At 41.4% G+C, this 22396-nt stretch overlaps 1 protein-coding gene across 1 annotated transcript in view; it reads left to right on the top strand.

The window, feature by feature from the left end:
• fam49bb (family with sequence similarity 49 member Bb) overlaps positions 1–22396 on the top strand; it is a 35557-nt gene that overhangs the window by 9766 nt on the left and 3395 nt on the right. Inside the window, exons 2-7 of the mRNA XM_079260181.1 lie at positions 778–867; positions 10878–10960; positions 11993–12114; positions 13528–13633; positions 18845–18984; positions 20337–20414. Coding sequence (XP_079116307.1) covers positions 10888–10960; positions 11993–12114; positions 13528–13633; positions 18845–18984; positions 20337–20414 — 519 coding nt within the window. The 5' untranslated portion in view covers positions 778–867; positions 10878–10887. The remainder of the gene's footprint in view (positions 1–777; positions 868–10877; positions 10961–11992; positions 12115–13527; positions 13634–18844; positions 18985–20336; positions 20415–22396) is intronic.

Raw genomic sequence — 22396 nt, 5'->3', positions numbered from 1 at the left:
AGGGAGAAGCACCTTTGTCGTGTGCTCTCACAGTCTACTGAGCTTGTACTCTTAAATAGGGCTGCACAACTTGTGAAACATGCCTGTGGTTTGCATAGACTGTTAAATCTAAAAACTGAGGGCAGTCTTGTCACACATAGATAGTAGGTCTTAAACATCTTAACTATTGTGATGTGGTATTGATATAATTGATTTTTTTTTTCTTCTTTTCAATGAACAGATGTAAACAGCTGGGCTGCAGCAACTTTGAAGGAGGAAGCAGGGAACCTTGTAGTAAAACGGAAATTAATCATAGGAAGTGTTACTCAATAGGAAGTGTTGAGTTTTTTTCGTCCAAGGCTGTTTTTCTTACTGCCATTTCTGGTGTGCATCTATAGTGTAAGGCAGATAGAGGGAACAATTGCCTTTTCATACTTATCACGGTAGCTGCAGTTTTTCTGGCTGTTAAGGAGATTGTAAATAGATTTCTGAGACTTTAAAGGGGAACCAAGATGACCTCTAGTCTTTTGAAACTGGGTGTAACCAGTTTGTGTGAAGTGTGCTCCACACATGCTGTCCCACATTAAGATGTTATTTACAACTTGTATGAGCAGTTGCTGAAAATGTTGTAATAATCCTGAATGAATTTAGTGATATCTTGCAAAAGAAAGGATTAACGCTGCTGTTTCTGTTTTGCCTTAGCCTTTTCAATCCCCTAAAGTATAACTTTGTGGTGCTCTTGATCATTATGGGCTTGATTGTGATTTTTTTTAAGTTTTACTTTCGGTTTTGTTTCAGACTAAATTCTTCTGGCGGACTGTGACCCGAGGCCACCTTCCAGGCTGGGCTTCCTTGCTCCTGACCGCCAGTTTTACAGCTCCACTGCTGGTAAGTCCTCACTCCAAGCTGCACCTTATCTGTGAGTTATGCAATTGTTCTAACTTTAATGTGAATCTGATCGGGCCCCATTGATACGATAGAGATTTTGATATTTAACAGAAAAAAGTTCAGATAACAGATTAATTGGCTGATTAACTTAAAAGATATATTATCAATAAAATAACATATTTTCTTTATTTGCTTGCAAAACAAAAACAAAAATATGAATTCATTTACTGTTTGACTAATGCTTGGCTAGGTTACCATAACTACAGCAGTGTTGTTGCTGGGAAACAGATAAAACTCTCTTGCTAACTGAAAGGTCTGTGTGTAATAATAGGGAAGGTAGGCTCCAATAATGGTCAAAACTGGTCATTTATTGCGATGAATCATTCAAGTTACAGATCAAACTCAAACCACATCACACACACAGATCACACTTTTATCAGTGTGCGGACTATATATTACAGACACAAAGTAACTTAAAGCGTGTGCGAGAATTACTCCCATCTAGCGGTGCGCTAGATTAATGCAAACAAGTAAGTAGTGCTCTCTGGTGCCTCGACATATTAACAAACTGCCTCTACTGAAAATGTGGTTAATCACAAAAATGAAAATGCCAACAGCTTGCACAAGTTGGAGTGCCCCTTCAGGTAATGAGGTACAGAACAATGCATAATTCTGTTTTTATTATTGATGCTGATAAGTTACAAACATGTTAAAAACGTGTATTTAGTACCAAGCTACTGCAATGGGAGGGAGGAAATCAACTCCCACCCTGCTTAACAAATGAGCAAATAGATTATGAACCACTGAAAAGTTCTCAGAAAGTACGACTGAAAGAAATGCATAGTTGCTTGCTGGTATGACTTGTGTTACAAGTAACAGTAACTGAAAACTAACAGATTAGCGGTTTTTGCTAATTTATGTAGCTTGGAACAGTAAATTATCCGACTCGCACAGGATAAAAAGTTGTCTCTGAACTACCTGCCCTGTTTCTTACATAACGCCATAATACACTTCACTGTTATATTGAGTTAACTACTAGGGATGGGAAAATCGAATCGAAAATTTGGACTTTTTGCTTAACAAGTTTGAAATCGATTTATTTATTTATTTTTTTTTAAAGTCTTTTTTTTTTTTTCAAATAAACAAAAATCATACATTATAACATTTTTGTCATTTTTATTGTATTTATTGATCTTTTTACTTGTCTTCTTGGGCATTATAGCAGCAGATTGATGTGGCTACTGGGTTGTTTTTTCCTCATTGAAATCAAGTAAAATGACGAGTGAAAGAAATCTTCTAGACATTTTTTTATTTTCAATCTACAAAAATCAGCAATATTGAAGAATTGTGAGAAGCGCAATTTTAATCGAATCGGCATCCAAAAAATCAGAATTGAATCGGGACAAAAGCATATCATCACAGCCCTATTAACCGTCCAGCAGAAAGCTGCAATCTCCACGTCAGTTTTGAAGTCCCTCTCCCTTATGAATAGTCTCAATGAAGGTAAACGCTACACAAACATAGGCTCTTGTTTTCTCATGGTTATTTTTATTTTTTTTCTTGACTATTTTTTTGTCCCTCCTTGTGGGGTAAAGAGTTTGGATGATCTTCTATTTCAATAAAAAGCAGCAAGTTGAATGATCCACAGTTGACTTTGCTTGTTTCTCCTCCTCCCCCTGACAATGCACAGGGATTCACAGCTACAAAGCTAACAAGTTTGTCCCCTTTTGGCTACAGTATTCAAAGATGGCGGTGCAACAAGGCAGCCTTCAGTTTAGTGCCCCGCCACCTATGTGTTTATGAAAAATCCATTCTAAGCTGCGAGAACACTTTAATTTCAGAACGCTTTTTAATTAGACTTAGTTTAAATGTGTTTTTATGAAAGCAGTACTTGATTTTTGCTAATAAAATGCCAAATAAGTTACACACAGTACCTTTTAAGTTAGTTTAGCACAACTTAAATAGTTATGCAATCTAAATGAAAAGCATGACTGACGCATATAAGCACCTTCACTCATGACATATGGCAAAGAGAGTTTAAACTGAAACTGGATACATGTTGAGTCATTGCCAATTTCCCTACTATGTTATAAGCTTACCTGTCCGTGAGCTCCCCAGAGCCGCCTCCTGTAATGTCACCTGGCTGTAGCTCATTCCAGTACGACACTGAGAAGACAGTGGTGAGGATTGACTGGAGTTCATTTATTGGACAAACGGTACAAGAACATGATTCTCTATGACTCCGACACTTAACAAAATTTTCTTATGCAAAATTAAGACTGTTAGCTTCTTGAAAAATTCTTGAAATTTTAGTTGACTGGTGACTAGACTGCCTTTGAGACTTGACCCAAAGGCAGTGTGAGGAAATTATTACACTCATATCAGTGTGCACATGTTAATTATTTATGGACAAACTTTGTTCACTGTTTGCATATCTGTAATATATCCGTCAAAGCAAAGTTTGAGGCTATTTTAATCATGCAGTGTTTTTCCCCTGCTCCTGATGGTCACGTCGATGTCTGCTCCGATTTGTTTACATGTCTATTTATATCCATCCAAAAACGGAACTAAGATCTGTCTTAATTTAAATGGACCTCAAAATCAGAATTTTAAAATGTCATTCCTATTTGCATGTTATTTTTTTCCCACTGTGTAAACCAGTGACTGGTTCATGACTGAATGAATGTGAGTATTTTTGTAATATTTCTCCAAAAGGCAGTCGAGTCATTTACAAAGGTAGCGGTTTCTACGTGGATGTGGACTCGCCATGGATGGGCGAAGAGCTTTAATGTAACTGCTGTCTGAATCATTTTTATTACATTTCATTTAGTGTTATAATGAATATTGCAAATCATTTTACACTCTCATTTTGTCCCATCCACTTATTGTTTTTACCTGTTTGTTCCAAACATGGTCCGTTAAGGCAGTGCTGGAATCTATCCACTATCGGAGAGACGGGATACATCCTTAAAATGATGCCAGTCCATAACAGTGTAATTTTGTTTGGAAAATGATCCTTGTATTGTCAAGTCTGCCAGTTGGAAAAAAAAGTTGCATGTTTGAGTTCATTTTAGCTGGTCATGATTAAACCTACATTAGTGTTTGTGGACATTAACTCATCTTGTCTTGTTTTTAACAAAGGCACAGGCAGTTTATTACTGTTGGGAGTCTTGATCACCTTGCTGTGCAATTTAGTCTGACTTTTTTGTCAGGTGAAAGCACAGAACACATGCACAGATAATTAATCCCATAATGGCCTATGATGAGTTAAATTACAAGCTGTATCGGCCACAACCTTATTTTCAGGTTTGAACGTGATCAGAACCTCAGTTTTCGAAGTGTTTGGCACTGGAGTGCACAGATAGCAACGTGTCATTATGTAAGGCCGGATTTGGTACCTCTGCTTATTATTGTCTTAAAGTGCTATGCTGTGCTGTGGGTTTATGTGTAACACCAGTTCAGGAAATGAAGTGCATTGTGGGCCATAAAAAAGAGTTGAGTAATATAGGTGCTCCTGAGGTGCTTCCTGTTCCTTTTCAAGGCCACTATGTTATGTAACTACAGGACACAGGGTCACTGCTCACACGACAAGACAGTTCTGACAAGAGATTTACTGTACAGTTTCATTTAGGAGTGTTTTTAAAATATTAAATTGTTCTTTATATCCTAAAGCTGGTTGTAATATACATCCTTTTCATTTTGAATCTCAATATTTTAGTGTTGCATAGTTTTATTGCATGGTTTGTTTCCCTTTAGATTGTCTTTTTTTCGTCACATCCTATTAAGCATAAGATCATTTCTCCCTGGTTGCATGTCTGTCCATCCTTGTTATATTTTCCTCTGTGTCTCCTCGGAGATTGTTACCATGACATGCAGCTATCAGTGGATTGGCTAAGCTGTGCTGCTGGAATGCTGCACCGTTATGACAGCAAAGCCTCAGGTGGTGCATGTATGGAGGGCTAAGTCAGTGTCTCCCCATGAGAGACTCATGATGTGAGCATGTGTGTTTATAGGCTAATGCCATGCTGCCATAGCGCTATGGTGATGCTTGAATCCATTCACTTAAAAAATGCCTGAATGAATGGCATGCTATTGTAGCCAGCGTGCAGAACACAAACCTGTGGCGATGCATGGGAACAGTATATGTGTTGCATTAAACATGGAGTGTGGAGCTTTGTTAATGTGGCAGCTTGAGTCCTGTGTGAATAGATACAGGGTGGATTAGTTTTGCTAAGCCAGGGGGAGGTGTTCTACGTTATCCTAAGGTGAAGCTTTCCTTGAATCTCATATCTGTGCCAATACTGCCCCCAGTTGGTGAAGTCTTGTAGTGTTATATCTGAGGTAATGATAGATTCTGCTCAAAATACACTTTATTTTTTGAAAAAAGGGTTATAAGCTTAGAAATTAAACTATATTTGTGAAGGAAACTAATTTATTTAAGCACAGATGTAATTCTTCTAACACAGGATAAAATGATCACAAGTGTTGCTCCACTCTTGACTCAGCATATGGAAAATGCTTAGGTCTCTCTTTCTAAACCCCACCCGCAGAATCTGTAATATGAGAGGGTATGTCTGACTGGATGGAATATGTATAGAGGTCTTGTTATGTCAGCTAAAAGCTTCTAGCTTCTCTTTGCTTATCTATTATTTATACCAATAGTGGTTTGACACCATGTAACTTCCTGTCCCGGTTTTTGTGAGGAGCTTTCAGACTGCTGGTCATTCCTCTGAAGACTTACTTCATAGAAAAGCAGAGTCTGGCGGATCAGTTTTTAACGGTGTGAAATTTTGCAGCAAAGTCATTCTAATCTTGAATTTGAGGCACTCTTGTGAAATAGCTGCACATTAACACTGGATGGTGCTCTTGGATCTGACAACACTTCTGCAGAGTCACGCTTCTTATCTCAAACACTTGTTTGCAACATTTAATTTTGTGGCAGATTTGGGTGTAGCAGTTACTTTATAAATGTTTCCCATTTTGCAAATTGTGAAACATCCTTTTAAGTTGGCATGAGTAACGGTTGGGAGTGGTCTTCATCATCCCTGCACTGCTGTCTGTATCCTCCAGATGGCGCTCATTTCCTACTGAATAAACACACTGGTACTCTTCAATCTGACACTCATCTCTCCAAAGCCTCCTCTCTGCCCCACCCAAGATTCAGTTAGCATAACACCGTTTGGGTGGGGTCGGAGGGATTTTTGGGGTTAATTTTAATCTTTCTTAAATATAAATCTGGCTTAATTTAGACTTCCCACTACAAACGTAAACACCCTCCTATTCTCCTCACACTCATGACTTCTAATACGAACAAGTGAGATTTAAAGATGCGCTGATGCTGGTGAGTCACATTCACTCAGAAGGTCAGTCAAGTAGTGATGGCTCAGGGCTGTTTCTGCAGAAGAATGGGAGATCTGTGTGAATGGATTCAGGAGGCGGCTGCCCTCGAGGGAGGCGCTGCTAAGACCGGTGACAGTGAGTCAATGTGCCCTCCTTAATGATTTCCTAACGCATCCTAAGAAGGACTCTGAGGACTCTCAAGGGCAGGATGGAGAGGGTTTCTCTCTGAAGCAGACATCGGGGTAAAAATGTTCAAATTAGCAAGAAAGTTAATGCAAACACACTGCTTATTACAGCTCCTTGAGTCCTTTTGACATAAATTTTATCATACTTTCATTCATTATTTTCTGTTTGAACTTGAATGATCATCCACACCCATGTAGTGTAGAGACAGAAGTCTTCTCTTCCCCTTTTTCTGTTAAATTCATCAGTGTGGCTTTAAACGATCCAAGCTGTCAGCATCTCGGCATGTTTTGATGGGATAAAGTGTTGTATTGGTGTGACTGAAGAGAAGCGCTAAGAGCCTTTTCAAAGAGCTCAATTTCAATGAAGCCAGCATTTTCACAGACTTGTGTATGTGCCTGTTGCCATGGTTTCCAACATTCATCAGCTGCTGTCCAAAAAGAGGAGCTTAGCTGAGGATGAGGCACTCCTACTTTCATCCTCCTCTCTGATGTGCCTTTATGGACAAACCATCAGTTTCATGTGCTCGTTTACTTCCACGGTAATTGGGTTCATTACGGAGCCGCTGATGGAAAGTTTTGCAGGAGCTGTTTTTTTGTGGAGGGAGTATTTTTAGCCCTGCCCCCCTGTGTAGTTGCAGGAGTAAGATGAGACAGCCAATACCAGATGTCACCTCAAGTATTGCAGTCAGTTGTCATGATTCAGTCTTCCTCTAGGGTTTGTTTTGATTTGCTTGAATCTGGGTGAGGGGGGTATTAGTTGATGTTTACTCGGGTGCAAGGGGGCAGAGGCGTGGCCATGAGGAAATCAAGTTCACCCCCTGTAAACAAGCAAATAGCTGCCTCCCCCTTTTCCTTGCGCCTCCTGCCATGTGCCCTCTAAACCATTTTTGGTCAGCGGGGTAGGATTGGCGGTAGAGGGCGTGGAGGAGTTGAGATGGGGTGGGGGTGGAGATGCTAAGGGATGTGTCGTAGCCCCATTTGGGAAGTGCTCCCCCATTTATCTGCCTGTCGAATCAGGACAGTATCAGTGAGCTCCGGCGGGTCCAGGTCTGGCCGAGTGGGCTAATGCAATGTGGCGTGTCAACTGGGGGAATCTAGGTCAAATTTAAAGCTGCCTAGCTCTACCCGCCTCTGCCGCAGTGTGACGCCCCCCCAAATCCCTCCCCTTCCACACACATGGCTACCTTCACCACATATCCTTACCTGCACTACCCTTAATCTAAATATTTTATTCAGGCAGAAAGGAGCAATGCATATCCTCGTTGGACCCCACATTTTTTCAGACAGTAAAACACACACGCACACAGACGGCTGCCTTGGCCCATCCCCCCCCTTCCTCCACACCTCAGGCAAGCTCTCAGCCTGAGCACGATGGAGCCCACGTGACGCTCTGCGCTGAGGCTGGGGAAGGGAGGGCGTTGTTTTTCCCTCCATAGTAAAGCAGCAGGGCACGTGGATCCTCATGCTGCAGCCCAGTAGTGGAATGTCAGCACTATCCCAGCCTCACATTAGCCATCCCCAAGGCCCCCCGAGCTGTTTCTGTTGCCGCAGTGCCCAGTTTCAACTATGCCCTGATTTCTTGTTTTTTTTTTTTTTTTTTTTTTTTTTTTTTTTTTTTTGGTGTGCTATTTACAGGGGAAGTGGAGAGCTTGGAGATGTTAAAAGGCAGTGCCATGCAGAGGTCAGACTGCTGCATAGGCGTGGTGCTGTTTTGGTGTCCTCACTATGTAGACTGGAACCTCTGCACCACCAACAATCTAAAAATATGTGGGATTTGGGGTTTTTTGTTTTTTAAAAAAAAATCCATGTTTTATTATTTTGTCTTAGTGACCAGGTGTATTTTAATATTCATCTTTATTTAATTAAGCAATGAGCTTATTTATCAGTATAAAATTTATGAAGTTTTTTTTTTTTCATGACACAAGTGGTAATAACAATGTGATTTTGTTGAGATGCACAGAAAGTCAAATCTCAACAAATCTCTAAGTCCTCACTGGTGGAATTAAATATTTCTCCACCATCTGCAGTTGACTTTACTCCCCTACTAATCCGCTGTTTTTGGCACATTACCTCATCTGTATTAATGTATTCATGTGCTTTCAATTCCTACTACTACTGTACTCGCTCCTTACCCGGTGCTCGCTCCTGATTGGCTGCTGCAATGTTTTTCAATGGCTCCAAATTTTTTTTGACTCCATGGATACAGCGAGCTGTTGGGTAGATTGGCTCAGCCAATGAGAAGGCTGCGCGGGCTCCAGCTTGTCAGATTCTGTCCCTGGCCCTCGGAGCAACACTCCCTCCCTTACAGCGAGCACGCGATGGCTCAGTGGGGGGGTTCAAAACAACAACAAGGCTGTCGTAGGGCTTGCCGTGGTGCCCAGGACATGCCAGCACTGCCGGGCACTACTCCAGCCACAGAGTTCCTCAATATCTATCTGATATATCTCCTGCTGCCACTGCCCCTCACTTGCTACACTATCACTAAGCAACCAGTTACTTAGTTTGGCTTACTTATGAAAAATGTGTCTTTGAAGAGAAAGCTGTCATCATAAGAAGTTTGTTTAAGCTGCAAAGTCAGTGTTTCTGTAATGTCTGAACAAGTCATGAGTAAATTTGAGTGGAGTGAGACTTAAAAAAAAACTGTAAAATGTACCAATATAACCAGCTTCCCCCCCCCCCCCCCCCTCACTGCACTTGAGGATTCTCTTCTGGACTTTGAAACATAGCCACACAAATCCCTGTCCTTAAAATGACCTCATTTCAAACGGCACAAGGGACCAGTGCCGGGCTCTCTACTAGGCTGTTGGCATCCTTGTCAGTTAGGCTGTTCCTGCCAGCCGACTCCAGTCAGCGAGCGGCTGAGAGGTGGCAGCAGAGGACCAGAGGAGGTCTGGCGGTGATGGGCAGTGCCCACATCATCCAGCAGGGCGATGCCAGTGACAGTTCTCAGCCCTTCTGAGGCTGCATCAGGTGCTGCTTTCTGACAGCCAGCGAAGTGCCAGCGTTGGCACAGTCAGACATTCAGGTCACATTAATGAAGGGTAATGGGACGAGGCTGGACAAGGCAGGTGGGTCTGTGCAGGTGGTCGGTGGGTTTGATGAGTGACAAAATTTCAAGAAAAGAAAGTGTCCACTCAAAACTGTCCTTCTGATGACTCGCCAACAGAGCAGAAAAAATAGTAAATAAACCAAATAAGTTAAAAAAAAAAAAAGAAAAAAAAGAAAAAAAGTAAAATTACATATATTTAAACTTTGAAATATATGGGGACATTTTCAGCTTGTCATTACAGAGGCCTCTCTTGTCTGAAAATTGTGCACTCATCAGAAATATTTTCTTATATTGAAAAGGCGGGAAAAAGGGGGACCCCCTGTCAGGTTTTCAAGAACCCATATAAGTCCCCCTCCCTCCCCCTTACATCAAGCATCTCATGCATTTTAAAGCCCACCCCATCTAACCCCCTGCCGCTGACTGCTGAGTGTGTACTTTACTGTGTTGCAGCACCTCCTTGTCTCCCGGCATAACCTGCACTGACATGATCGACCACGTCACCACCGGTCCACACTCAGTCATTTTGGCTCTCCCCCTGTCACTCATCTCAGGTGAACCCGGCACTGAGACTCTGTGCAGAACACAGACCCTGTACTCCACAAACCCTAATTGGGCTAAGTGTTGGAGAAAATTAATGAACAAATGAGCTGAAACATGCGGTATATAAATCAAACATAATATGGCCTCATATAATGATTTTTTTTTCTTTTTTTTTTTTTAATAAAAAATGTATTATTGTAACAAAGGGCATATTTTTCTTTTTCCACAATAATGTGCAGCAAACTACAGCCATCTGGGTTGCTGCAGTCTGCCACTGTTCTCCCTCTGAAAATATTCACTGTTGTTGCACCTTGTGCTCACTGAGTACTTGAATTGTTTTCTGTATGTTAAATATTGATGCAATGTTTATGCTATTATGACCTGTTTTGCACTACATAAATTCTGCAGGGATGAGCAGGTGAGTTTAAAGCACCTCTACAATTGTTGGTCAAAGTATAAAACAACTATATTTTGCAGAACAGACTTCTAGATGATTTCCTTTCTAAAAGCTTAATTGTATGTTGTGGTGCTACCAGCTACCTATTTAATGAGCGACCACAGATCAGTAGAGAGATTCCTGTGGAGGACAGTGACTTTGCATATAACTGCCTGTAAAGACTTTCCGAATGCTGGGAACAGGGTTAGCAAAGCAGAGAAGTCAAACTTGTGTTTTTTATTTTTGGGACTTTTTGACATCTGGCCGGTAAGAGGTTGGTCCACTGGGAGTGCTGGTGCTCATAAGCAGTGGGAACATGGCTGTAATCATACATGCATCAGAGCAGTGAAGCAGAGCAGAAGAAGGTGCCTCAGATGCAGCAGTGTATTGACACCTGCTCTTTACCGCTGCATTATTCCTCCTTTATTGACTTCTCCCTCTTTTTTTTTTTTTTCTGCAGGTATCATACGATGGGGAACCTACTGAAAGTTCTGACATGCACAGATCTAGAACAGGAGCCCAATTTTTTCCTTGACTTTGAAAGTAAGTTTCAAGTAGTTTCCTCCACTCATGATATCAATCACATGAATATCCTTCCATAACATTATCACTCTGAATTCTCATGCCTGTTATCCTAATTTATCTTTACCCTATTTTTTTTCACAGCAGCCCCCCCCCCCCCCCCCCCCCCAAAAAAAAAAAAATCTAGTGCCAAAGCTGCTGACTTTTCCATCAGCCTGCATTTTCCACAGTGTAGTGTGTGCAGAATAACAATCAGACCAGAGCTGTAACAGACACCCCCCTCCACACACACACACACACACACACACACACACACACACACAAAAGCATCGAAGTTCAGTTGCTTTGTAGCCTTAGGCCCCACAACACAGCTTGAACCTGCACTGTACTGTTCTCACACTTGGCAAGCCCAGACACTCAGATACCTTAGGAGAAAATAGTTCCTGGTATGGCTCAGACTGTTTCTAGGTGGTTTTTATATTAAAAGAACATCAAGCTTTTACATCCAGTAGGTGCCTTGATGTGCTGTTGCTGAGGGAAGCTTTTGTGTTTTCAGAATACCCACCCAGATGTGTTAATAACCGCAATATAAATTAGAGACAGCAGCTTCTATAAACTGTTTTATTAGCAGGGAAGTAGGCATTTGTCACGCTTAACAGGTTCTTACTTCATGTTATGTATTAAAAAAAAAAAAAAATTTCATCGTTTCACTATTCTCCTAAGCTCTGAGTAAAGTTTCTGAAATCAACGCCCCTCTACACCCGAGAGCTACAGTGGTGTAAAAAAAATCTTCATTTCTTATCTTACTTCAGTGAATCTTCTCTCAGCGTGAAAAGTGGGTGGTGTTCAAACTTAATAAGAAGCAGTTGGGAGAAGAGATTAAGTGACATTTCATTACCATAATTGGAAGTTGTTTATTAAACTTTTCATGATATCAGAGAATTTGAAGGATTTCCTGGAGCTGTATTTTAGTCTCATGTTGAAATACTATTAATATGGGCAAGATACCGGTCAGATACGCCTTGCTGACTTTCTTGCTGTTGTCCCATGCAGATGCACAGCCCACGGAAGCAGAGCGAGAGGTGTGGATGCAGGTGGACGTAGTGCTAAAAGATGCAAAGGGGATCCTGGACGAGCTGCAGGCCTACAAGGGAGCAGGGCAGGAGATCAGAGAGGTACACCTCATTCAGTTTTCCACCTTATTTACAGCACAGATCTTCAGGAGAGTTTGTGCCTCTTCTTGCTGCAGAAAAACACATTTAGGTTGTGTAACACTAATGCTACAGGGTTTATAAACATGTGAGGAGTTTAGATGTTGCCTGTAGCTGGGTCTGATGCTGTTATACAGCCTGTTTAGTAGTCCTGTAAATGAAAACAAATAAAAACGGACATTTCTTGGATTCAAACGGAAAAAGACCCAGAAGAATAACTTTTACGTAAGTGAAGTGTAAGTAGTTGTCAGAGCAGGTTCTGTGTTTTGCTTCAATCTGTTTAGTTTCTGTGGGTTTTTTTTTTCCAGCCCCAACCTAAAAATTAAGCCGTAAAATGATGTGGATGTTCAGCTAAAGACGACCACAGCAAATTCAGGAACATTGGATTTGCTTCTGTCCAGAAGAAAGGATGCTCCACCAGTTTAGCCAGTGCTTCCTGTAAAGTTACCAGACTTGATGGAGACATAAAACATTTCTTTTTCACTAATGTGCTTTTTTCTCTTAATTTAAACCTGGAACAACATTACCCACAATGCAACACTTTCTTCAGCAGTTTGATTATGCATGTGTTATTAATTGAAGGAATTGTAGCTTCAAACCACCAACCTGAAGCTGTGGTTAAGGGTGGACACATAGTTTCTGCATGTGTGAAGTCATTGAGACTTTTGGACATGCAGACATAAAGGCCTAATCCTTTTTCCCACCTTTGGCGACACTATGAACACCTTTGCAGGAATAAGCCCCCTCCTTTTTTAAGGAAATTCTTTGACGACTAGATCACTATTACTCAGTAAGTGTTGTTACAAAAATTCGGACTGCACGCCATGCGCCACAGAGGGACCCAGTGGACCCAGACAGATTGCTGTGGGTGAAATTGGTCTTTAATAGGTTTTGGAAATGTGAAAGCCGTGAAGTGTCTCAATGAAACCACCTGAGATGTTATTGTTTGAAAAGTTTATTACAAAGAAGGACACATCCTTTTGCTGTTTAAAAAACAAAACAGGAGAAAAACACAGTGGTGGATGGAAACTGTCTGAACATACTCCAATCATTTTAGCTTCTCATCATAACCTTACTGTTTCCTGTAGTTGCTTTTCTTTTTGTGGTGAACTGCTAAGGTCATTACCTTTTTATAGATTGAGACAATTTTCAGCCACTCTGTCTGGAACCCTGCATATATAGTCCTAACATTTTATACAACTATAAATATCTCCATTTAGACTTATTCACAGGCTGCAGTGCTCTGTAAATCTGTGTGAAGTCAAAAATATGCATACTACACTGGAAAAAAGGGTGCCTTAAACGTTTTCTAAATCTTCCTAAACAACATTTATCTCATAGTTTTAGACTCAAAAATTGTTGTTTTGTCATCCCCAGGCCATCCAGAATCCTAACGATGAGGCACTGCAGGAGCAGGCATGGGCAGCTGTGGTTCCTTTGGTGGGGAAACTGAAGAAGTTCTACGAGTTCTCCCAGAGATTAGGTATGTAATGGGCTGCGCTGTCTGTACAGTGGCCTCACTATGTAGGCCGGGTAACATTACATCACTGGCTCTCATACTGAGGCTGCTGCATGCACTGTTTCAAATGGAACAAGCTCACAGGTCCTGACGAGCAGAGATCTCATGTGATGTTATGTATGATATAGGTCTCTTTAAGGGGTTCTGCACAGGCACTACCTCCATACATGACCTTAATTGTTTGTGTGTGCATCTGAATTATTGACTGCTGAGCCAGATATGTCAACAGACATGCAATGTATTCACATAACATGCAACCCAGCCTCTTGTAACATGCGTAGAAACCCCACATAGCCTTGCATTCATCAACATGCTGCTTGCGCTGCACAGTGCACTGACCCCTGTGTAGGTTGGGGCTATAGTTTGTTTAATTAGCATAGAGAAGATGGGGGTGGGGACGTGGGCTTCCTACTCCCTGATCTTCTTATGACCCTGAAGCTGAGGAAGGGGGTGGAGCTCCTCATGCCTCAGTTCGCCTCCACTGTGTGATCTCAGTGGCGGCAGAGGAGGTAGTCAATGGGAGCAGTGGGCGGCGGCGGTCTGACGACGGCTGTTATGTAACGAAGTAGGTCATCTCTCAGCTTTGGCTGATGCTCCAATTTGTTGCCTTGACTTTTGGCTTCAGGGGCCATGTTGGCCTCCGCAGCCTGCCATTCTGACTTGCACGCATGAAGCTGAAAGTCTACTACAGCCTGGTGGAGCGATATGCAAAGCAGGACAACCAAGCTTATGTAATTATTAGATCTAAAATAAACTCAAAACATTCATAGAAAGCACTTAGAGGAAAATTGTTTGTATTTTTAAGCCATTTTTTTTCTTTTTCTATGTCTGGGTAAGATATATGAAAAAAAAAAAAAATGCTGTCAGTTTTGTATTGAGCAAGAGTGCCATGATGGGCAATGACTAAACGGCGGGAGAGTAACGTTGTTCAGTCGTCTGGCAGGCTCAGAGTCTGACAGCATCATAGAGAGGTTCTCCGCTGAGGTCTTGCTGATAGAAAAGTGTTGATTCCAGACATCTGTCAGCCAGACAGAATATGCATCCAGGGAAGAGGACACCTTCACAGTTGGGAGTACATAAACACACTTCTTTTAAAGCAGACAGTGGTTAGTTTATTGTGCAAATTTACAAACTGTGGCAGCTGAATGTCAAGACACAACATTCACAGACAAGCATTGTTTCAGTTTGAACACGTTTATACCTATAAAACAAGAAATGGATCCAGTTAGAATCGGTGTAAATCCTTTTTTTAAACTGTCAACTCGACCTTAAATGCCAATACCAAACACGTAGAGATAATACAACCGAAACTAGATAAAAGCAAAATACACATGTGTTGCTGCAGAGTTCTTTTCTATGAAATTGACTTTTGCTTTAACTTGTCAAACTAAAACTCACAAATGCAAAAAGTACCTCTATTTTATGACTTATAATTTTCACTATAGCGTTACATTAGCAGCAACAAATGTGGATTAAAATTGCAAACTTCAAGTAGAGATTAAGAGTGAAATACATTTTTTTTTTTCTACACGAACCAGTTGGAACTCTTAAAGCTGAGGTAGGTAATAGACTTTTTTTTAAACTCTGGGTGAAGTGGTTCTTCATGCTGATAGTAGTCTATACATTTTGTAATCATGAACAATAAGAAATATAGTTAGACCCCTCAGTTTACTGTAAATCTGTTAAAAAAAAATAAATAAAAAAATAAAACAACAAAAAAAAAACCTCTTCACACATTAAACGTTCAGGCCGAATTAACGTTAATTTCTTAGTTTTTGTAAGATTCTTCTCCCGGCTCCCCCCCTCCCGCAGCGCATACCTGATAACCACACCCCGCATATAAACGGCGTGTTAGGATGAAATTATGAAGTAGTGAAGAAGAAACTCTGAAGGCAAACTTGGCTGATAAAATGCAGGAAGGATTTCCGGACCCATCTCGGTTTATTTGTCTCCTCCCGTTAAACAGGAAAGAAAGAGGAAAATCATTGGTGGAAAAAGCTGCAAACTAGAAAAGCACTCAAGAGAGCGCAAATTTCCGCCACGGCTTTTAAAAAAATTTCTGGATCCAAACGATAATCCAGATCAACATCAAAATTAAATCCGTTTTTCCTTTTCACATTTCCAACAACGCCTGAAAATTTCAATAAAATCTGTCCATAACTTCTTGAGTTATCTTGAACACAAACAGATAAACGCTGGTAAAAACATAACCTCCTTGGTGGAGGTAAGGAAAAAGTCTTGGATCACGCAAGGAGCGAAACTAGAGGGGGAGGGGCCAAGACAGGGTGCTACTTTCACATCTTGCTAGCTCCCCAACATTACCTACCGTAGCTTTAAGAGATGTTGACATTGAACCCCCAATATCAGTTGCTACCTGCTAGATGCCCCTTTTCCTTATGGAATAAAGGAGTAGTGGTCATCTAGTCCTCCACAGCACAGGACTTTGTTGATGACTACAACGTCATTACTTCTTCATTCCATAATAAAAAAGAAGGGAAAAGGCTGAGGATGAGGCTTGGGTCAAGTCAACTTTAATAATAATTTAATAGTCTACGGTACGTTTGGAAGAAAGTGGTTCTCCTGCAGACTTTAGTTGTTCTGTTTTCAGTATACCCTGTCAGGTATTTTTCTTTTTTTAATCTAAGCACATGCATACTTGATGAACTCAGTCATTGCGATTACAAATATGTGGACTGCATACATTTTGCCACAGAAGGACCCCGTGGATCATTACAGACTAGTGAGGATCAAACAATTTTTCTCTAACAAACCTTATAAACACTGAAGGTGTTAAGCTGCATGAAATGTTGCCTGTTTCTGTTTGGTTCATCAAAATGTTATTGATGAAACATTTTGATGAAATGTTTCATCAAAAATATTCTCAATGTTTTGATGAAGATTAAGAAAAAAAATGTGACCAAGAAAAGCTGAATAGAAACTGATAAAACTCCCCCCCCCCCCCCCGTTTTGAATAAACAAATAAATTCTCTCTTGTAAAAATTGAGGTTGGTGGCACAATATTATATAGACATATTTTTTTTACCCCAAAATAATTTTGCTTGGACTACAAATTTTGCATCTGATAAGACAAACGGCCAATATGTGACATTCTTACTTGATAATTTAAAAAAAAACAACAACCTGACAAATCATGTGAAAACGTAATTAGCCGGAGCGGAGAGCGGAGTTGTACAGAATCCTTGATTAAAATTTCGGATCTGCTTCCTTCAATGATGGCACAAACTTTTCAGTTCTCATCAGAGACTTTAGTGTCAAAACCAAACCGCCGCATGCACATGCCCAAAATTCTGCGCCTGCGACGGCATGATCTGATGAGATCGGACATCTCCCCCGAAACCCCACCCCCTCTCTGACTTCCCGACATACTAGAGTGCCTCATTTCTGACCGCCTAAAAGCAGCTCCATCTTAACTTCTGTTTTGACTGGGATGTAGACAGGGGGGGAAAAAAACTGCACCACTAAGACCATTTTTAATCAGCTGCTTCGCTGCAAATGCTGGCCCAAGCAGATGGAAGTCATTACTGGACAGCAGACGTGCTCAATTTACTGCAGCGCACTGCCAGCTCTCTGTCCGTCTCCTGAAAGTCGTCTCACGATTATCTTCAGCAGACCCCTGTTTTTTGTTGACATGTGCATCATCATTTGTAATCGGCAAAAACTGCACAATACAATTGGAATAAATCTGTATAAATTAAATGAGCTAACACGAAGCTTATAGATGCTGAGTTTGTCTGGGGTTAAATCACTGCTGAAGCTTCTCCTCGCGCGTTCAGACTGAACTCAAAGCACCGTCTGAGTCTATAAATAAAATTCCCTCTGGGCTTGAAAGGTTTTTTTAAGTTCTTCCTTGCAAAAAAAACAAAAAAACTGTTTGAACAAGACCCGTTTACTGAATATTACTTGATAATTCTCAGCATTTCACTTCATGTTTTTCCACATTTCCTGAACAGTCATTCCACCTTAGTTATCAGTCCATGGGCATGGTATGTTCAGGAATGGCTCCGGCTTTGTATTTACTGATTGTCAAAACAATGAGCATAATCCTGCTTGAATGAAATCGCAACCCCTTCCCCCCAAATTCCATTCCATTTCCACACCAATAAGATAATTAGTCCCATGTCTCATGTGCATCTGAGCAGGATAGCCCCTTAAGCCCCCTCCACCCCTCAAAATACAACCCCCCACCATTCCAGACCTCCTGAGCCTGGCATTGAGCCCTGGGCAGTTTGGGCACCACCGCTGCCCCATTATCTGTCTCCAGTATAATCAGGATGCTTCAGCTGGCTGACACACTGCACTGTTCACAGATCTAGCTGCGCTCATGATCCACTGTGACAGTTGTTAGTTGACCTCACACAGAGCCCATGAGAAGGAGTGGTTCGTTTTTCTTTCTTTCTTTTCATTATCTGCTGTATAAATTTAAAGTTCTTTCAAGGCAAATTTTGCAATACTGAAACTATTTGGAGGAGTCATGCACATTAATACTCGATCAGTCTGCAGAAACACACCTACTTTATATCCGCTTTGTTTGTAGTAGATTCTCAGTCTGCAGACTCTTGCTGTCCTAAGTGCTTGAGGAAAAAGGTAACTGGATTATTCATTAGTTTTCATAGAAATCTCCCCTCCAATCCGAGGAGCAGATGTGGTTCTAACTCACGTTGGTGAAACTGATATTACGGCCCGGAACTTGTATTGATTAACGCGTGAATTGTGCCTGCAGGCCTGGCTATCAGATTGTTGCTCTTTGACAAGATAAGCTGTGTGTCCTCCTACTTTTCTGTTCCATCTTGGATGAAACAGACTTAAAAAAGTTGTTAGATAAAAAACAAGTGCTGGTTGTTGGAGTTTCGTTAGTCGTTTCCCCACCATTCTGCATTTTGTACGTGAATATTCACCGCTACCCTGCTACAGGCAGCTGTTCCTTTTTTCTGACCTTTGCATTACAGGCTGCCCAAGCTATAAACTGGCCGCCTGAATGACAAAAGGCTGAATGTTCAGCAGTGCTGCCTGATGGTCAGAAAGACTACAGGCATCAGCTAAAGTGTCTCTCTTCAGTGCTCCCTTCGTGGTTTTTTGTCATGACTAAGAGCCCAATAGATGTATATACTCTGACAGTGCTGCACTTTCATCTTCAGATCTGTCTTTTTCTAACAGAGGCAGCATTGCACAGCCTCCTGGGAGCTCTGACCAGCGAGACTTACAATGACTCGACTCAACACCTGGAGCGTGAGCAGGCGCTGGCCAGGCAGTTTGCAGAGATCCTGCACTTCACTCTTCGCTTTGATGAGCTCAAAGTAAGACACTCTCTCTGTTTCTCTAAAATATCTCCACTCACTTTTAACTCTTTTTATTAACTGCATTAATTTTTGGAAACTCTGCTCTTTTCCGCTGCCATACAAAGTGGACCTATTACTCATCCTAACAGGCTGCTGATGCCCTTAAACTGATTTGAGTTGTGTGCAGTCTTAAACTGCCGTCAGTGAGTGCATGATTAGCACTTATTTGGAGTCCTGATGCTGCTCTGCTGTGTGTAATACACTGGATGTCAGTGGAATGGCTAATAAGGGTAATAGCAGGGAAATTGTTGTCATCCTAAGCAAAGTTCTGCAGTGTGGCAGCTTTTCTAGATGAGTGAGGGAATAAACTTTAAGCACTCTGATCTGGCTTGGATTCAAACACAAAGTGCTGATGAAATGCTGTTAAAAAAATATCCCACATCTAGTTTGAGTGCCTCTCAAATATCAGTTGTAACGACACACGATTCCACTCAGTGGATAAACTGGATCCCCCTGATGTCTGAGACACAAACACTTTAAAAAAAAAAAAAAAGAAAGAAAGAAAAAGTCTCTTCGAGTCCCTGAGGCGATTTGCTGTGACGCCCCAATTAGTACCCACCACCGATCCTGGCAAGATAAAACATAAAGGTAGGGGGTGTGAGGTGGCATGCCAGGCCTATTCATCAATCTTTCACACCCATGCATGGGCTTCTGACCTAGTTAGCGTGTCTGTGTGGCGCACATCCCCTCCCTGGCAGAGCAGCCTGTCTCTCCTGGTGGGCACAGTGGACACAGACTGAGTACCAGTCTATTGTAGCAGGATTAGCATGCTGCCAGTGCAGCTTGGACTCTGACAGGCTCCTACAGCAATGGTGATAATTAACCACATAATGAGCTCTCACTGGTGGTGCTGGTTTGAAAGAAGCTCTCTGATTGGCTAGATTTGTTTTTGTGACATGAAGTCAAAACCAGATAATTTGTATTTTTCTAGGAAGACCTTAACTTACTCTCCTCTTTATGTAGCTGCAGGTGTAAATGATGTCCGAGTAAGATCACATTTGTCCTCGCCTCTCCTTTCTGGCTCATCCACCTCGTCATTTCAAAATGATCCAAATCTTCCTGGCAGGATGAACAAAGATGCGGATGTCAGGAAGCAAATGTCGGGCGATTCATATCTAGTTCAGCAAATAAAACTGTATTTGTATCAGCATTTGTTTTGTCTTTTCCCACCAAAAGTTCATTTCTGTCGTTTTGGCTGAAACGTTGCGTCATGAAGAGGGTGGGTTTGATCCAGAACTGAATGTCCTGCTGCAGGCTGTGCCACTTCCAGACAAGTCTGGCTCATTGTTTATTTATTTATTTATTTACAGATGACAAACCCTGCCATTCAGAATGACTTCAGCTACTACAGAAGAACCCTGAGTCGAATGCGGATCAACAACATACCAGTGAGCACATTTTATGCCTTTTCCTTTGGTTCGTGAGAAGAATTGTGAGACAGACTCATGATTTCTTTTTGCTTCTTACATCGACTCTTTAATTGTTTAGGCATCTTTCAGATCAGATTTTTTTTAATCGTACAGCTCAAATGTTGCTGGTTTTCATCTTGCAGGAAGCTCTTGAGCAAAACGAAACAGTGGATTGCTGTAGTGCGGCGCTATGTTATCTTATGTAGTTCAGTATATCAGCTTCCTGCTAAACATTTTAGCTGTAAATGAACAAAATCCAATTAGAAAACTGATAAAGTACCAGTGTTTTGACTGTTTTCAGATATCTAAACATCTTTATTCCCAGTGTATGACCTACAGTATGTGGGAGCACTGTGTGCTACAGCACTGTGTGTGTGTGTGTGTGTGTGTGTGTGTGTGTGTGTGTGTGTGTGAAATCAGCGTAGCATTGTGACCACACCGATATAATTCCTCCGCAGCAGACAGTAGCCACGTTTAAATGGAGAGTTTTACCCGATTCGGCCTGATTTCCTCCTGATTTTGGATCTACAGTCAGCTGTTTTCATGGGAACTCATCTATTCAGATCATGTTTGTCTAATAATTAAGCAGAACTTTCCTGTCTGACATATGCAGAAAGATGTTTACGTCACAAGATTTATCACAGAGGGAGACGTCTCCAAACCGAAAGGGTGTTGGGGTTTATACTCATGTGCTCCTACAGAGATAGAACGTTTCTATTCTATTCTATTCTATTCTATTCTACAGTCATTTAGCAGACGCTTTTATCCAAAGTGACTTGCATATGAGTCTAGACAGTTTGAATTAAAAAGAAACTTTTTGCCGCTCTCAAGTGTTTGTTCGGCGCCGTCTTCCCAAGTGAGGAAGCGTCCCTCATTGCGTGTTTACGTCTAGTCAGAACACGCGCTGTAAGAACGCAGCTGAACAGCTTTGTGATTCAGTGTTTACATGATGCCACGGTCGGTTTGGGGAAATGAATTCAACCCCTGTGAAACTGAATGAAAATCTTTTAATTCAGAATGAGGTGTATACATGGGTCATTTTCATTCATAGGTGAACCAGTTTCAGGCTTTCTCTGTTCTGCATGCTGCATCTTTTCCATGTTTTACTGGAGCTCTTAGACTTATCTGCCATTAATGGACTTTTCTTGCTAAGACAAAAAGTCTGCTTTAAAAACCCTGTTGTGCGTCCCATCTCTGTCTGTTCGTCTCTGATATGCGAGCCATGAGGGAGGAATCTGAGATAAAGGCACTTGAGCACCAGTGTGACAGCACAAAGTTTTAATTACAAGCCCCTGGCAGTAGCCAGGTCTGTCAAAGATGAGTTCCTTCATACACTGTGTTACACTCCACTATGTGTACACTATGTGGAGATGGCCATACTTCAGACTTCTTATTGGAAGCATAACTAAGTGCAGTTATCCCATAAATGGTTATCAAACCCCTGTCACGACCCACGCAGAAGGCCGTGACAACAATGAGGGAAGGCTACGCTGTTTATACACAAAGATGTTTTTTTTTTTTTAAATTAAAGAATGAACTTAAAATATGTGTATGCAGTGTGTACATGTGAAATTCAGTGGTGTAAAGTGGTTGCAAGTCAGTGTCTGAACAAACCAAGCTGTGGGCTGAGAGAGCTTGAGAGAAAACAGCCCACAGCCTTATATAGGCAGGTGCGCTACAGCCAGGTGATGACTGGAACCACCCACAGCACACCTACCTACAAATAAAGAAAAACCTAGTTAAGGCCAGGCTGTCACACCCCCCAAAGCTGCTGGGTGATCTGAGGTTGTTGGATGCTGCCTCTCATGACAATATTCTAACCAGTGTTGCCGAGATGTGATAATTTGATGTGATTAATGAGGACATAAGCATGAAAAGGACAAAAGGCATAGACATTTTATGTATGGACTGTTGCTCTATCAGGATATTGCACACACATTGTTTCTCCATCACAGTTCCAG

This window comes from Telmatherina bonti (assembly GCF_933228915.1).
Source record: "Telmatherina bonti genome assembly, chromosome: 20".
NCBI lineage: Eukaryota > Metazoa > Chordata > Actinopteri > Atheriniformes > Telmatherinidae > Telmatherina > Telmatherina bonti.
This window is presented reverse-complemented; position numbering and strand designations above follow the sequence as displayed.